The sequence below is a fragment of the Daphnia carinata genome, chromosome 7 (genome assembly GCF_022539665.2).
Source record: "Daphnia carinata strain CSIRO-1 chromosome 7, CSIRO_AGI_Dcar_HiC_V3, whole genome shotgun sequence".
NCBI classification, from domain to species: Eukaryota; Metazoa; Arthropoda; class Branchiopoda; order Diplostraca; family Daphniidae; genus Daphnia; species Daphnia carinata.
In genome coordinates, this window is record NC_081337.1 from 3,291,473 (window position 1) to 3,308,797 (window position 17,325).

Consider the following 17,325-nt stretch of genomic DNA (forward strand, 5'->3'; position numbering starts at 1 on the left):
GGTTTCATTTTCTGCTACAATCACTAATCCAGTTGTATATTTATGAACACTGCACCGTAATGTTGTCTTTTAATCAACACAACTCTAAATACTCCACAAAAGCTATAAACAAGTTAGGAAAAGCTTTGCGTGTTAAATAAGACTAGTTTTTGCTACACTGAAGCTCTGTCTTTGAGATAAAGACCCAAACTAACTATAAGAAATGTTTGATTAAAGTTTGCGTTAATTGTACAAGGCACTCTTCTGACATATTAACAGTCAACCCAACAGCCCGCTCCATATATGAAAAGCACATAAATTCACAAAATCTTCGATGAATCCCTGCATGGTCATCGGCCTAGAATGAAACCCGTTGTCCAGTGGAAAAACTGTCGACACCTCCATTTCAGTAGTGGGAATTTCTTGACAAAGACTACTTAGCTCCTGTAAATAAAAAATAAAACGAAATCACAAAATAAAATAAAACAGACAACAAAACAAACAGGAAAAAAAAACGATAACAAAAAAAAAAGATCTTTCACGCGTTTTGTTTCGAAATTCTATAGAAAATGGAAGAAAATGTATACCGCTTTATCAGCATGTACATCGCAGTAGAGCATCATAGCCGTTCCTGGGAGTCGTTGATTAAGAACGATGACGTACTGGATCTTTCCGTCAGCAGACGAATAATGGCGGTGGTTTTCTGGGTAACGTGAAAGAAGAAGTTTGGCAAGTCCTTGGTACCAACTTACCGGTTGTGCTAGCAAAGGGACAAGTTCTGGTTCACCAGAGCTTATCGGTTCTGTATGCGATAGGGTAAGCAATTCGCGGAACTCAAAGTAAGTGAGGTTAGATGAGGAGGAGGCAGGACTTTGCTGAAGTCGCTGCCACAGCATATCTCTCCGACAATGTACTTTGGCCTGGTTAACGATGGCACGTATAAGGTCTTCCGCTTTCTTAGCTTGCTCGCTCATCATTGATTGCATGTCCTGTTCATGTTTCGTATAGTAGCCTGCATATATTGATCAAGAAATTAAGATTCTGCAAACGATGCGTACCATCAATGAATCAGGAATACCTAAGTAGTTGATTACTTCCTGCCGGATGAACATTGGTGATCGCATATCGGTATGTTTAACAGCGGCGGCAGCAGCAGCAGCTGCTGCTGCAACGGCCGCTGGACCTGCCGGCGACGTTCGAGTTTCTTCTGCCAAAGCAGTAGTGACCATCGTACTTCCCTTGCGTTGAATAAAGCTCACTTCAGGATTGCTAACTGACAACAACTCAGGAGTTGGTGTCTTCCTCTCTTTGTCAGCCAATTGCAAGTCTGCATCGCTTTTCGAAATCTTGCCTTGACCATTTCCAGGAGCTGGTATTTGCTGAACATCTTGAGTAGAGGCTGCAGTCGCATCAGAATCTTCCGCCACACGGTCGACTATTTCCAGTGGAGGTGCTGATGCAGCTTTTACCTGCAAAATTATGAACAATATTAGAATTTGACAATCATATATTTAACCTTTTTCTTTACCGGAGTCGCTGTAGATACGGTACGAAATTTGCCCGGTTTTTTTTCTACAAGAAGCCTTGGGTAATATTCCCTTTTAGAGGTCATAATAACATAGAATTTTATGAAAATGGTCATCGGATCTTCGTTGACCGGTTCGTGGGAAACCAACATAGTCACGTCGTAATCATCCGCGTGTCTGAGATCACCATATTCTCTATGAATTTATCCACATTGTTATTACAATCGTTACGGAAGTTATTTCAATTAACCTTTGTTTTACTTACCGCTGAATGGTTTTGAACGGCCACTGTCTCGCTAAAACATACTCTGTTGTGACTTCGTCCGTGTCGGAGTTCGATGATGAAGCCATTCTCATGACGTGAAATCCGTAACGGCGTTCATGACTCAACAGGTAATTGAAAAGCTGTTCACCTGGTGTAGCAGGATCCTTTAAAGTCAAACTATTGCTAACCACTTGGTTTCTAGCGAAATTTGGAGCCTAACATAATAAAAAAAAAGATGAATTCATTTTTTAAAAGGATGTTTGTCAAAAGCCAGCAGTTATCACGACGAACTTTGTTGTAGTATTTGGTGAAGTCATCCAAGAAGCTGACTAAATGGAAGCCAGGTTTCAGTAAATACTGACGGCCCGAGACGAACGAGTTGAGACTCCGCAGATGAAAGTCGTAGGTGAACGAGTGCAGGTGAAGTAAAACCTAAAACAAAAGTATCCACCAAATTACTTTAAAAGGGATAAGTTCAAACAGCATTACTTTTATATGATCGCATTCGTTGAGGAAGCGATCTGTGTAGTGGGCTTGAGCTGACGCCATGTGCCCCACATTATGGAAAGCTCCACCCATTCCAACGTGCAGCAATCGAGACATCTCTAGAGCGTAGACTTTTGTATAGAAAAACGGTTCTTGAATCGCCACTTCGCACACTAGAACTCCACCTAACAAGCGAACACCGAATTCAACAAAGAACAGTTGCAATCTAATAGTTTAATCAGTTCGTACCTTGATGAGATTTATGAAAGTAAAGAGTGTTAGTGTCGGACGATGACGTGGACGACGGTGAGGATGGACTTGGACCACCGTTAACACGTGTTGGATGAGAAACATGGCGGACCCTACATGCCTCTTCTCCGGCAATTCTTTGGCTTTTCAACGCACTTTTAGGGCCCCGTTTGGTAGCTAAAGGTCTGATTTCCATCCGCAGAAAGCCTAGGGTATGCAGGTATTGCACGTACTCCTATAAATGTTTAAATAAACAAGAAAGATTGTTGAGAAATTCGGAATTTAAATGAAATTTTTTTTCACTTGTAAATATGCAGAACACAGCGATTGATGCCAATGATCATCGGTAGGCCGTCTAGGTTGCCGTGGAGGTGAGTTGCTCGGGCTATTCCGGCCACTGTTGACGGAATTTCCAGATTCATGTCTTGGCCTGAATCTTTTTTAATGAATAAAATGGACGTTAATTATCTTTTAATGTAACACGCACTCCATTTGTCATACTCTGACGTTAGCGTAGCCGTGGCCATATTGGGATCTCTTGTTCTCGCCACTTGAAACCGCCATTTGGGAAGGAAAAGAAGAGGCGTGAAGCAGTAATGAATAATTCGCGCTACTTGTTTGAACAGCTGGATGATATCCTCTGTAATCGTGATGTTGTTTCCCGAAGATCGCGCTGGACACAGCACCAGCAGTCGTTGCATTTCTTCACGCCTTTCAGAGTACCTCTTCTCAATCCACTGCTGGCCATGTCGAGTTACAAGATCTTGGTTGCCATAAGGTGTTTTGCTCAACAACCTTTAAAAAAAGAAAATAACATCGTACAATATCAATGAAACATAATATTTCATACCTGGTGGGTTTGCTGTCCCTAAACGTTTCTAAATATGCTAAATGGGGCAAACTATTCAGGTTAGGTTTTCGAGTTGTGCTAGCGCCAAAGTCCCGTGACACAGGTGGAATATGCAATTTGATTAAGGCTTCCATGTCTGACAACACTAAGTACGGGTTACGACATATAGTATGATGTGGGTGTGTTCTGTCGAAGCATGGCTGATTATGAAAGAGGCCCAGTTTTTGAGCTACGATGCTCGAAAGCAAAGCCCATCGTGCGTTGTGCCATTGGACAAGATTATGACACTGTTTCGTCAAGGATTCATAATTATCTTTGTTGAAGTTGTACATCCACATAATCCACTGCTGGTCGCGGCTGACCGTGGCCCACAGGAGCCGTTGGCGTGGAATCAACAGTGACACTACCGAGCTGTGTTCTCCGCTTGTGTTGGCCTTGTCCGCATCACCGCTTTGAGACTGGACGAGTCTCACTGCTTCCGGACAAGGATTAACAGGAGAATCATGGACATAAGAGACAAAGCGTTGATGAGCTCGTTGGACTTTAAGTGCCACTTGTCCGTTGTTTTCCTGTTGCGTGCTATCCGGCAAGTTAATCTCGCCACTTAACGATTCCTTCCATTGCGCCATGTTGCGTCCAATCAGAAGGTGGGTCTTGTCCAGCACTGACCGATCGAGGCCGCCCTGTTTCGGACATCTTGAAGCAGGTAGATAAGGTATGTACGGAGCACCGGGTTCAGATGAAGAAAATATCTTCATCGACAACTCCGGAGACACAGAAGAACATATGTGAATGACGGCCTTTAAAAGTGCAGGCACAGTCAAAGGAGCTAGGAGGCTGGCCTTCTGAAATTTGATAGACGCCACATTCTTCTGCAATCCTAAATTAAACCAGTTCTCCAGCAGCTTGGAATAGACGGGATGGAGGACGCCACGTTCGCCCAACTCCAATTTGTCCAGCTCGGGTAATGTGCCCGTCGTTAACGAAGATGTAACGGATGACGTGGACACACTGCGCTCGCAGTATTTCTCCACCGGTGATATCGGCCCCGAACTCCTGAACTATTTTATATAGACATTTTCAAATTTAAAAAATAACCACAAACAGCTATAAAGCAATAAGAACAATTTCCCCAGTTAAAGCGTGAATCAATACCACACAAGCATGTTTCTCTTTTGACGGGCGACAAATGTTTGATGATTGAGGAACTATCCAAGCCAACAAATAAAACAAAAAAGACGACCACCATTATCGCTGAGAGCTTTACCGTTGAAGTGCCGGACGGAACCGACCTTAACTGAAGTAGGGCAGCTCTCAAACGGGCCTGTTTGGCTAAACTGATTCCTGGTCATTTCGTTTTAATACAACCAATTTTTTTCCCATGGCCGTACAGCTGATAACAGCCCTCAAGAGATCCGCATCATACATGACGTTATCTGAATCATACACCTTACATCACACATCTTACCTGAAAGCTGGTCACTGGTGATAGAGGTCGTTCTCGGCTGATGGTGGACGTGCCAGAAGTATGGCGCACTTTCCACTTGGGCTCTGTTTGAATGGATAGAGTTTTGAAGCAATAATTTTTCATTCCTTCGGTAAGAAATAATTAAGAGTACCAATAGCTGAATTAATAGCTAGTAGATTGGTAGTGCCAGATGCGACGCCAGAACGATTAGGTGGAAGTCCGCTAAAGGACACGGAACGCGAACGTGGATCAACAGGGATATCTTCTTCATGGACTGAATAAAAAAAAGAATATCAGAATAAATTAATTGTTCTTTAAAAGAAATAAAGAATGTTACGGTGAGCTAAATTATTTGTTAGTGTATAAGGTGAAGGGGGCTAACTACCGATGGGCTCGATCAACTGCCACTTACGACGGACGGGAGTGGTCGGCTCCGAACAAGGCAGGCCCTCTCCTAAATTTTGAGAAACTACTACTCCATTTTGATCGATCATTGCGCACAGGGGGAATGGCAATAATCGATATTCCAACACGACATCCCAGAGGGCATGTTGGATAGCCAATTCTAATTTTTCTCTCAACGTATCCTTGCTGAAATGGCCACGCTCCCAGATGCGGAATTCAATCGCAGCCATGGGCCCAGGTCCTTTCCTGTCTGTCGGCTTGACACAAAGATCAGCTCGGATGAATTCTTCAAGTTCGCTTAACGAAGATGGACCTATGCCGCCGTCCATTTTGACAGCGGTGGCCGGTCGAGGCCATTCAAGTTGGCTGACAGGGTTACCTGCCCCATCCACTAAGGCGAACGCAATGCACGCGATACCGCGGTTACCCGACGCCTGTGGTCGGTTATACAAGTAGACATCTGATGTAGGAGCGGGACAATGCGAGGAATAATCCTGGAAGTGATGACCCACGAAGTTATCCATGTACTTCGGTGTGTAGACGACAGAGTCCAGCAAATTCTGGCGAAGATAGTATGCCAGAGCGGGCAGGTAGGGCAATGCGCACGCTTGGACAGTCGATTGAAGAATGATGTGCGGCGGCTCGTGCGGTTTCTGGATGAAATGGACGTCATCCGACGTCAGTTTGCAAGCTGGGTTGCGGCTGAGCAGCGAGTGAAGCACTTCCAGCACAGCGTCGTCCAGCTTGTTCTGCAAAACTCGCACAAGATCGCCTTTGATGGCTTGTCCAGCTTCGGTGATGCCGTGAACTTTCAGCTGGATGCAGTCCTCTTTGCGCAATAAATGCTGCTGCGATTGGTAATGCAGGCTACGGTTCAATGACACACTGCCGAGGCTCAACTGATCTCCTCCTACACTATCCCTTTCGCTAAACGACCCACTGCGACGTTGAGAATCGATGCTATCCTCGTCTAAACCCCCTAGAAAATTAATTCAATAAATAAAATAAAATGAACTAAATTTGCATTTAATACCTCGATCGCTGACGTTCCAATTGGACGAGCGTCTAGAACAACTGTAAGCAACGCCATCTGCTTCATCGGCATTATACCGTGAAATGGAAACAGAATCCGCAGGAGTTCGATGATTGACACATGATGCTTCGTTCAAACGGAGGTAAAATACATTGCCGGAATTTTCTTGATAGACGAACATGTTGTTGCGATTACTGACACTGAAGGCGTTGAGAACGATGCGTAGTTGTTGGACACCTTTGGATGTTCCCAATTTACCCGGGCCTGTTTTCAAACGCGGATGAAGTGGAAAATGTGTCTCCCATACTTGTCGGCACTGGAAACAGCCCGGTTGTAACTTGAGTGTTGCTTCCAGGTAGTTTGGTTGCTCCTGGGAGCTATACGTTTGCAAATGATCCGAATTGATTCGATGGGGAGCTAGTTTGATGTGTGCCAAATCATCATGATGCCAAATGTCATCATTGGTTTCAGGCTCCAGCAAACCGTTGCATAACCGAGTGTCGTGCAAATCTTTCAGCAACATCTGCTGGTTGATTAATTTCCCTAGCGCAGTAATGCTGTTGATCAAGTCTTCATGGATTTGTTTCCACTGTTGTATTTCCTCGGGGCGGGCTAGTTCGAACCGACAATGAAAGTATGTCACAACAGCTTCTTCATTAACTTTCAACACAAGCCAAAATGGAGGCATCTGTAAATCAGTTCAATTCGAAATTAACCTACGTGAGCAATAAAATTTAAGTGTGATATGATCTGTTGTACTTTTGGTTTTTCCATATCCAGTTCTTTGAGCCATTCAAATTCGTCTTCTGAATTGGAACTGCCACCTTCGTAACCATCTTCAGTATTACGGATGCTGTCCACTACACTAGACGAGTCGCTATGCCTCGTCCCTATGACCAATTTCATTAAATTTCATTAATGCGATGGGCATTTTAAACACTTACCTGGAATGGACGTCGTTCCAGATTCAAACCGCCTTTTAGATGTTTTCTTTAGTGGTGAATCTGATTGGATATTGTCATCATCTGGTCTGATATCAGGAGCCTCAGGTTCTCCAACATCTCCTTCACCGTTCGAGACTAGCGTAATGGTAGAGTCCATCATAACAGCTGCGTCTTTGGTTGCTTCGCTCTCCGACTCTCCAATGGTATTCTCCATTTGATAATCAATTCTATCAGCTTCACATGTTTGTTCTTCGACTCCAGCAGTTGCACAAGAGTCGGTAGATGTTTGCGCCACAAGCGAACGACTTGCCGAAGCTTCGCTCGTGAGATCCGCATCAGTTTTGTTGTACCTTGATGACCCTAATGGTGGATCAAGCGACCCCTGGAATTTTGATTGACACGTATTCTCTATCAGGTAATAAAAGGATCCTTCCTCTCGTAACAAATGGCCTGATGAGCAAAGAAAACAAAATTAATATATTTAATTTGCGCAGTTTCTTTGACACCTTTACCGTGAATAGGTAATTTCGTGAATTCAATCAGAAATCGGCGGGAACTTTCTTGTGGGTTAAGTACGAAATGTAATGGAACATTTTTCCGGCGACAAGAAGGACGATGAGGTGACGTTTGAACGTGTTGAACCACCTGAAAGATTTGATTAATTAAATTAGATTATTAACCTTCCCTCAAAATTGTATGAAATCGTACCGCGGCCAGTGTTGCCTCCGTGATGGGAAAAGAGTCCAGCATAAAGGCCACAATTTCGTCCCTGAGCATCCATTCAATATCGGCTAGGGCGGCTTTAATGCGTCTTCTCTGACCTTCTGGAACGTATACCAATCGACGTGAGATGCTTTCCGTTCGGACTTCTTCATCCATCGGCAGGCCATCTTCATCTTCACTCAATTCCGACTGTGACGTCAATGTCGGGCATGGATTGTTAGCATCTAAGATGCCCGATGAGCTACTACAAAATGAAGTGGTGCGCTGGTTTTGCGGCCCAGGAACCAACTCTTCCATGTCAGAGCGGAACGTCAAACACAAGAAATCCAACGTTATCTTCAAACCCTTCAAATCCAACACGGCTGACGAATCTTTGAAAAATTTGAAGTCTTCAAGATTAACATTCGTGAAATAAAAGTTAATAAACATACCAGAGAGGCTTGTCATCAGGTCGCCCAAGCAGGTCGGTAAAGCATTTAACGATTGACTGGTCACGTTTTTCTTAGAACGGACAGTAGCTGTTAAGTGCAAAAAGAGAGGGACAGATGTCGCCTCTGTCTCATCTTTGCCGTCTTCTTCCAATTCGACATCATCTATAGGCTCTGATGAAGAATCTGAACAACCTCCATTCATCGAACAATTTTGGCTGATGGAATTGTCCGTATCGGATGATCGCCGGAATTCAACTAATTCAATATCGTCGTGAACGAGGCTCAGATCATTAATGATCATACTATCATCAGGAGCCGGTGACAAGGGATGGTCTGGAGGACAGTAGAAATAATAATCGAACAAGGACGGGACCGGCTTGAAGGAGAGGCAGAGTATTTCTTGGAAACGGGTGCGGATGAGCTTGTGCAAGTGTTTGAGATTTGCGCACGGTTGATGAAGACGAAGTAAACTCAATGGGAAATGCCATTTGGCATCATCCTCTGCCAATGGCTCAGCAGAAGAAGAAGATTGCTTTCGTTGGCGAAGGATTTCAAGGCCGGCTTTCATTTTGAAATCTTTGAGATGGCCGCAAATGTTTTGAAGGAAAGCTGTTATGTCGATTTCCAGCAGCGTCTCTTTACACAGATTCATAGCAGCTTCGACGTCACGGCTATGAATTGGACGACCTAACTGGAGAGACGTGAAGAGTGCCTGACCCAAACACTTGCAATAAAGCGCCTCTACAACGGCGCAATACTGCGAAAGGATATTAACAGATCCAGCTGATACTGGATCGTCTGGAACAGACTGCGATTCCGGTTGTTTATCTTCTTCTTCACCGGCCGAAATGTCTTCATCATTAGGGAAGGTGTGATCCCGAAAAAGGGTCACCTTCGGGTTGGCACCCCTGGACAACAACTGACTCACCAAGTTCGTCAGAGGGCAATCGAAAACATAAACAGGCAAACTGAGCGACGCGTGAACGGGAGCCGATCGAACGGGAGATGAGAACGATGGTAAGGATGTCACGGGTCGAAAGTAAGAAGCTCCACTGCCAAATAGCGAACTGGATGTTTTGCTATTATGGCGTCGATCAGCTGATCCAACAGAACAACTAGCGTGGACGTGGTGATGTTGGAATTGTTGCGGATGTGACTGTTGTTGTTGACCGTGTTGCAATGGAGCAGTATCTAACGAACCGGCTCGTATTCGAGCAGCCTGGACAGATGAATGACTAGCTAACCGTGGCCGTTGCTGTCCAGCAAAAGAATTCGTACGAGTCGGCCCTAATGAACAGGGTTGAGAGGTTGATTGTGAACAGCTAGTCATCTGATCGTCATCGGTTGTCATATGTTTTGCAACTTCTTCGTTAGTCGATTTGCTCTCAACAGAGCCATCGTTGTTTGAGTATGGTTCAGCGTGCGGGATAAAATCTGGTTTCACTTTGGTAAGATGAGCAGAACGTGGCATGTGCAAATGTTCTTCATTGAGCATCAGCAGCTTCAAGTCCTACCAATTAATAATAAAGAGGGGTCGTGTCAGTTAATTGTGTAAATAATAAATTTGGCAAACCTGGAAAGATGCTGGAAGAAGGACCAGCAGGATATGGGAAGAGCTCACGCTCTTCACGAAACAACGCCACATGGGTGTAAGAGGTTCGTTTTTATTGGCGGTAGATTCAGCTCGATCGTCATGGCTATTGATGCCACTACGATAACTGATGTTTAACGGTGTTAGAAGAGACGGCCTAGATTGACAAATGTATCATTCTTTAGCTCCAAAAATTCAAAAGAATAGGAAATCACTTACCTGCTTGGTGGATTACTGATATTGATATCTCTAGGACTCCGTGGAGTACTATTGGCTTCTCTTGCAGTTGCGAAGGATTCCACTTCCGTATCGGGATCCACTGTTAACACCAAAATAACAGTTAAATGCAACTTAATAATAAAAATAATTATATACCACTGTTGTTGGGAAATTCTTCTTCTTTGCGAGGGCAGTCTGCAGCCGCTTGAAGGTCCAAGTTTTTCAGCAACTGACGGCAATCGCTATCCTTGAGTATCACTTCTCGTAGTCCCAACTGGGAAAGCTGTTGCGTTAAAAGCTCGAACAAAAGCTCATTGACTGTATCCGCTGGATTAGGAATGTATTGGATAGGCGCCTTGAATTCTATAGAATTAAAATAAAACGTGTTTTAAAGATTGATTTATGATGTTATGCCATTGGTTTTTACCTTGGACAAATGTAGAGAACAGCAATTTTGCTCGACTGCATTTAGGCAATAGTCTAGGTAATTGGAAACAGAACGGAACACAACTGACTGTGTCGTCTTTGAGAGCTTCTTCCGTTCGCCCATCCCATCCGGATGGCGGACTAAAATTATAGGAAGAACCGCATCCGGTCGGAGGTGATAGCCCATCACGCTGACCAGGTACTCCAGGGGACGATGGGATAGATTTTTCTTGTTCACCAGTAACTCCCACCTTGTCCGCCTGGCGGCACATCAAATTGAGATGCTCGAATGTCACCAGTGAAGAAATGCAATCCAAGTCCATCGGATAAAACTGGAAATAAATTGCGGAATATTTCATAAATTTTTCGCTAATTCATGGACTTATCAGCTCATTATAAACAGCCATTAATTATTGATTGTTAATGTCCCAACACCTGATTACGCTTTATCATGCAACCTTCTTTGTTGACTTGTGATAAGCAATTGTTTGCCACCTGATTTTTTTTTATCTTCGAAAAAAATATGGGCTAAATTTCCGGTCGATCCGCCTTTAGAATGTCAATATCCTACGGTTACTTCCGTGCCATTTTCTTTGAAAATAGGACTGTTATTTCTACGCCATGTCAGTATGTACGTATGATTTTAAACAATTATGTATAGGCAGTGGTGATAGACTCGGTTTAATAATTAACGCCATTTGAGAGTGTCTCTGCGTGATCGATAAAGAAAGAAAGAACTCAACGACCCCATTTGGTGGTTTATTTTTTTTTTAGACCTTAAAACAATTCTGAATGTATTTTTCAGTTGATTAAACTGTATGTTTGAATGGCAACAATGTCAGCGGAATAAAAAATGTCGGCGGATCAAAAGAAGAGAGCAAGTTGGGGGGAAGAAGTTGGAGTAGTTGAATCTCACTTATATCTTATGTATCAAAGTGGAGATCCACTGCTCCACTTGTTCCCCAAACAACCAGAAAATAAAAAATAGAAATTTGAAAATATAAACGAAAAAAACTCGAGAAATTGGATGGCGACGAGAGTAGCGACCGTGAGCTGGAAGAGATAGATCTGGCAAATTAACGATTATGAAGGTTGGCTCGACGTTCAAAACTTTGCCGTTAAAAAGCAAATTTCAAAACGCCGGCTCACCTTTTTTGAAACCAGGAACAAAAATGCCGAGATCCCCACTTCCAACTCGACGGGCCAGGCTACCAAAACTCCTTTCCAAGAGACGAGTAGAAGAAAGGCCTTGGTCTGACGACACAACTTGTAACTGGTGTACAGTCGGACTGGAACATGTCGACCACTGGACTTTTCCAGCTTTTATATCTCAGTTACAAGCAGAGGTGGCGAGAGATAAGGTAAGACCTTCCTTCTCTTTGTCCCGTGTTATCTCTGACTAATGAACAGGTTCAACGTGTAACTCTTGGCCCTACAAAGCCAGCGATTTGAAAATATACACATTACGAAACTCTTGAGTTTAACTTTAGATCCGCTCGACATTTTAAACCTGACAGCCAATTTATGTTTTTCTATGAAACCACCAAACCGAGTCTTTTGCACCAATTTCACAACGCCTTTTAAGTAATTAAAATATCAAAATGCAAACAAAACATTAATGGATTTCACCTTTTTACAGGTGCGTGCGTAACCTATGCGTTGCTCAATTTCGGTAATCTTATCAGTAAAAGAAAATAAGAAAACTTCAAATAAAAGAAAAATATATGTTGGGGATAATTCCAAGTGCTTTTGCCTCAAAAAAGATGGAAGGAGGGGGGGCTTTATAATCTACAGACGGCCATGCAAACATGCCATGTTTGTTCAATGCGATCACCCTTAAAAACGGAAAGAACCCCAATACGCGACCGAAGAGGCAAACAATATCTGAAGACTATTTAAAACGCATGTTATGAATACTAAATTTAATTAGTCCTTGTTTAACGGCTACTAAATATGAATCTGATAAATATCGCACTTAAAGCGAATAAGAATCCCACGATGGTGGTGCAATATATGCAGGACGCGATAAGATGGTACACGAAGGAAAAATAGAACGTCAATTTGCTTAAGATAAAAACTCATTCGATGATAGTTATTTACTCAAAAGTTCATGGCGCTGCGGTCGTTACTGTTATGAGGCTCGAAACTAGGATTATATTGCCCACGTCCAGGATAATTTCACTCTCACGGAAACGAGCAAATGTTTCTCGTTTAAGTGGATCACAAAGAGAAATCCACCTGACCAGTGTCAAGTATTGAGCAAGAGATTGTCATATCCCACGTTTCCTTATCGTCTAAGAAGGGCCGTGTGGACATTCCGGTACTTGACCGTTACACTGCCCGTTCACTGATAATACTTTGACTTTGCTCATCTACGAGATACTGAAAAGTACACACAGCCAACTGTTTTTTTTCAGACTTGTTTGAACTGAATGGACCCTTCTCAAAGCCCTTGCCCCTATCATTCCTCGAAGGATAAACTCAACGATTTCTACACCGTAATGAAAATGAGATGGATTAAAAAATCAGGTGACTTACCGATTCGGCCAGGGCGTGATAATCTAGCCCTTGGAAGAAACGTCTCTCGTCCGGAGAGTCTCCTACGATTCCAGCTTGGGGTTCAACCCAGCACTCGGTTATGATTTCCAAACGGGCATCAGACGAATCCAAGATATCTGATTCTTCTGTAGCCTCATCTTCCGAGTCTTTTAGACCAAAAGATCCGGTGCTATGCGGAGGGAAAAGAACATACTGTACAATACAACTACAGTTTTGTGCCTGATCCTGCGATTCATCATCGATTGAACCCGGCAATAATTGACCATGTTGTCCCTACATTGAAAAACGAAATTTAAAAATTGAAACAATCGCAATTTTACGAGCTTATTTTACCTCCATGTCCACCTCTAAAAGGAATGTGAATATACCCGACGACGAATGAGCAAAACTGAAACCCTCTTGTAACCTCATTTTGGTGATGATGGATAGGATACGGGCAACTGAATTCAAGCTCAGAGCCAAACCAGCAGAGCCCTGGATACACCAGATCCATCTTCTATGATGCAGGTAATGACTGAGAGTCGACCACTGAGTTCCTATTTGAAGACGTCAAGCATAAAAACAATACAAAGCGATACGAAAGAAATCAAACTGACCAGGACTAGCCGACGGACGCTTCATTTGAATATTGTTATTCTGCCCTACGAAAGGATCGTGCGGAACTACCTGGAAGAAATCGATCGGCATTTTCTCATACCTGTCCAGACAAAACCCACAAATTATTCAAAATCTGCGTTTGATGCGTTGAGATCCATACCTTAAAAGAATTTTTTCGGCTGGCTTTTGCAGCACTTTGCAACAAGGAATGGCGACTATGGTTTTCGAGAAATCCTGAGGAAGTGAACGCTGAGGGAAATTCAAACTCTGGACCAGCTTTTTCATATCCCCCACAACCTGCAACGATCGTAAATTATGGTTTATCCAGTAGAAAGGAAAACGAATGAAAATACCTTCTGACGGATGGATCCAGCCGTGCCTCCTAAAAAGGCAATGCGAAGTAAAACACATGGCGGCTTATGAGTTAAGCGTACGAGGTAGAACGACACAGGTTTTTCAGAATCGGTGCACACCAGGCCTATGTACGAATGATTTTCTAACAAGACAAACGACGTGAAATCACGTAACGCTGCATTCAAAGCTGTTGCGGCCTTTGTGAAATAAGAAGAGTGTTAGTTCCATATAATTTAAAGTAAAATATCAAAATATACCTGTCTGCATTGGATTGAATGGTAACGGCCACTGGCCGATGGCAAATGAAGGTGTTTGGGCAACGGGCGATCGTGCTGGAGGAGTATGCCGATTCGGTGGCAATGCAACCAACGCTGCCAGTAGCCTATATCCAGAACGCATATCGGTCTCCAAAAGGCGTCGAACTGTGGATAAGCAAAGTCGCTCGACGCGTTGACTAGGGAACTCTCATTTGGCGGCAAATAAAAGAGTGGAACTCCGCTTTTAATAGCTTCTGGAACCGTGTAAAAGGCCGGATTCGAAGAAAACGAGTGCAGGTGAACGAGAAGTTGATCCGTCTCGGATAGATTTTTTACCAACGCCCAATACGATTGCACAACTGACTGCGGAGGACACATAAATAGTTTGATAAACATAATGATTTTGCATTAAAGAAATAAAGTTATCACCTGACGGTATCTGGAACAGAGAGATTGTATCTTCTTGCAGGTCACATCGTGAAGAAAGTCGTATGGGCCTTGCACGCTAATTCTACAGCTGACAGTTCCCTGAGTGATCGGCCACTGTCCTCGAATCGAATATTCAACTTGGATCGAAGGCCGCCAGGGAAGAGCCAAATGAACTTCAACAATATCATCATCCAAATGAACCTTTTATGATGAACGACAAACACATAATGAGGAATTTAAACGATCGAAGGGAAAATAGCCAAGATACCTCTTTAATGGTGAATCCTTCACGTAATCGACAAGATAAAACACTGTGCAGCGAGCAGTTGACTGCATAATCGCTTACTTTCTTCTTAACGCGATGGATTGCGCTGGCTTCGAAACAGCGGTTCGAAAGATTCCAGATTTTTGTATCCTTGACCTAAGTACGTGCAATGCAAAATGAATTATGGGATTCCGATCATTTTCTTTGCCACTTACAGTCTGAGTAGGCCTCAACAAGTACTTTTCAAAACCCCAAGTTAGAAAATATTGGTGGTAAACGTTCATCTGATAATCATAGCCGCCGTCTACATGCGGAGCGCCGCTGAGGCACGTGCCGAAGGTGGTGGAAGCCACAAACTCCATCAAATCATTGTTTGGCAGAAAGCCTTCGGATGAAGCTGGATGGCAAGTTCTTGATCCAACCTGTACTTGGAAATGGCGATGATCTTAAGAGTTTGTTTCCGAATACAAAGTGCATTGTTTACCTGGACAAATGAGCAAGCGATAGTATTGTGGCGAAGCTGCGAAAGCAAAGCTTCAGACCATCCTGCATCAGTTGTCCCAAACACTCCATCCGTGAAAATGATAATACCTAGCAAAGCACAATAAGTAAATTTTTAGCTGTTTCATTTTCTTGAAATTTTGAAATGTAAATATTACCAGCGCTGCTCTTTTCTGGGAGAAGTTCTAAAGCGAGCATTCCGTAGCGCAGTATGCTTACAAATGCAACTTCTGGTGTTGCCATACTAATGGTTGAACATGAGCTATTCGTTGTTCTGTCAGACAAGCTCTCAAATAAGCCACCCACTATCCTCTCTGCATCCGCTAATTGTGCGTCTCTCTGCTCTTCGACAAAGTTTGTCCAGCATGATAATCGAACTTCACTAAATGAAATATAGTGTAAGTAAATAAAATTTTTATTAGCGCATACGATTTGGACAGCTTTACATTGAGCTGAGTTTGAGTTGTACCAGATCCACAAATGCATTCACATTATCTTGCTGCAATAGCCAACCAGCAACCAGGACCTGATAAATTAATTGAAAACCAAGAAAAATGAGTTTCTTTTAGTGCAAAAATCCTTCACCAATTTACCTGTTGCCCTTTTGATACTAGAAATGGTGTGTGAGCAATGACAGTAACATAAATTTTGGGGCAAAATAGAAGCTGGCTTCCAGGTACAATGAATGGCCTGGCTAATCCTTGAACACAATTTCTGTTTCAGAAGAACAATCAGTAAAGTTCAAGAGGAAAGGATTAATTGAAATTACTTAAATGAAGTAAGAATTTCATCAAGCAATGTAACACCCTCGACACAATCCACTGTTGCAGTTGAAGGGCTCAAATCCAAACAAAGTACAAGACGATATGTATGGGAAAGAAATGTTACTACAGTTGACAAACTAATGACATACCTATAAAAAAATATAATATAGAGAAAAATAAGGCATACACCTTTAAAGATGTTCATAACATACTGATACAGATGGCTAGTGTCCCAATCCCATTCTATTGGAGTTTCTTGTGGTATAGCAGAGACTATTTCTATTTCTCCTTTAAAGTGTTCAACTTTATCTGCTTTAGGGATTTGGACTGTGTGGTTCAGGTGGTTGAAATACCACTCTGCTCGAGCGTTCCTTGAAATCCTGTAGTCTTTTTTCATTAGCAAGAAAAGGTGCTCTGCTTGCAGCTCCATGGTTTCCTCATTTTCAGAACCCATTCTACAACTGAAAATAATAAACAATCTGTTACCACGCGAATGTCACGTTTTACGTAACACGTGATCAACTACCAGAATCCAAATCTTTCAGAAAAGAAGTGTACAAATATAACAAAATTATTTCATTAAAACGTTTTGAATCAAGTTGTTCAGGAGTTCAAATGTCACGCATAACACTCCAGATATTTCTTTTATCTACATGATTTCATTATCCTCCATTGCAAACACCTTCCATTTACTCCCCTTAATCCTATATTATTGCGTTTAACGTCCGCATGTGAGTCTTCTGTTGTGATTTTGTCAATAAACAGAAGTGCCTTTTTATCCGCCCCTTTTCTACGCTAGCGCCGCAAGTGGTGAAACATGTACTATATAATCTAAATTACTCTTATGGGTGGTAATCAAGCAAAAATGGTCCCTAAAAGTTTAAATTAATTAAAAAATACATATAAATCTTTAATAATTTTAATAAAAAGGTCATTCAATCACGACAACTTATTTGATTTACAGTGAAGCTATTCGACTAGCGCCATCTTACAAGCACTGAAGT

The 17,325-nt window shown here is 42.6% G+C and overlaps 1 protein-coding gene across 1 annotated transcript; it reads right to left on the reverse strand.

The window, feature by feature from the left end:
• Nucleotides 1-8: 8 nt before the first annotated feature.
• Nucleotides 9-17,033, reverse strand: LOC130695548 (KICSTOR complex protein SZT2-like). Its single transcript, XM_057518689.2, has 40 exons — nt 16,848-17,033; nt 16,534-16,782; nt 16,327-16,470; nt 16,151-16,271; nt 16,004-16,083; nt 15,716-15,939; nt 15,541-15,647; nt 15,272-15,478; nt 15,060-15,212; nt 14,792-14,992; nt 14,363-14,725; nt 14,105-14,302; nt 13,912-14,048; nt 13,751-13,851; nt 13,488-13,690; nt 13,134-13,427; nt 10,597-10,927; nt 10,326-10,532; nt 10,170-10,269; nt 9,933-10,107; nt 8,360-9,869; nt 7,914-8,299; nt 7,718-7,850; nt 7,206-7,655; nt 7,021-7,151; nt 6,262-6,949; nt 5,209-6,207; nt 4,975-5,097; nt 4,824-4,906; nt 3,356-4,416; nt 3,007-3,300; nt 2,809-2,941; nt 2,506-2,740; nt 2,260-2,441; nt 2,062-2,202; nt 1,771-1,985; nt 1,508-1,700; nt 1,058-1,448; nt 567-991; nt 9-423 (listed from the first exon to the last, which is right to left on the reverse strand). The coding sequence occupies exons 2-40, from the start codon at nt 16,773-16,775 to the stop codon at nt 259-261; spliced, it is 11,526 nt and encodes a 3,841-aa protein (XP_057374672.1). The 5' UTR covers nt 16,776-16,782; nt 16,848-17,033; the 3' UTR covers nt 9-258.
• Nucleotides 17,034-17,325: the final 292 nt, after the last annotated feature.

Excerpts from the sequence above, each read along its gene's own strand:
- LOC130695548 (XM_057518689.2), bottom strand. The coding sequence starts at position 16,775 with ATGGGTTCTGAAAATGAGGAAACCATGGAGCTGCAAGCAGAGCACCTT. Across the intron at positions 13,428-13,487 it reads TTTTAGAGGTGGACATGGAG|GGACAACATGGTCAATTATT; the intron begins GTAAAATAAGCT and ends TTTTCAATGTAG. Across the intron at positions 2,442-2,505 it reads CTTTCATAAATCTCATCAAG|GTGGAGTTCTAGTGTGCGAA; the intron begins GTACGAACTGAT and ends TTCGCTTGTTAG.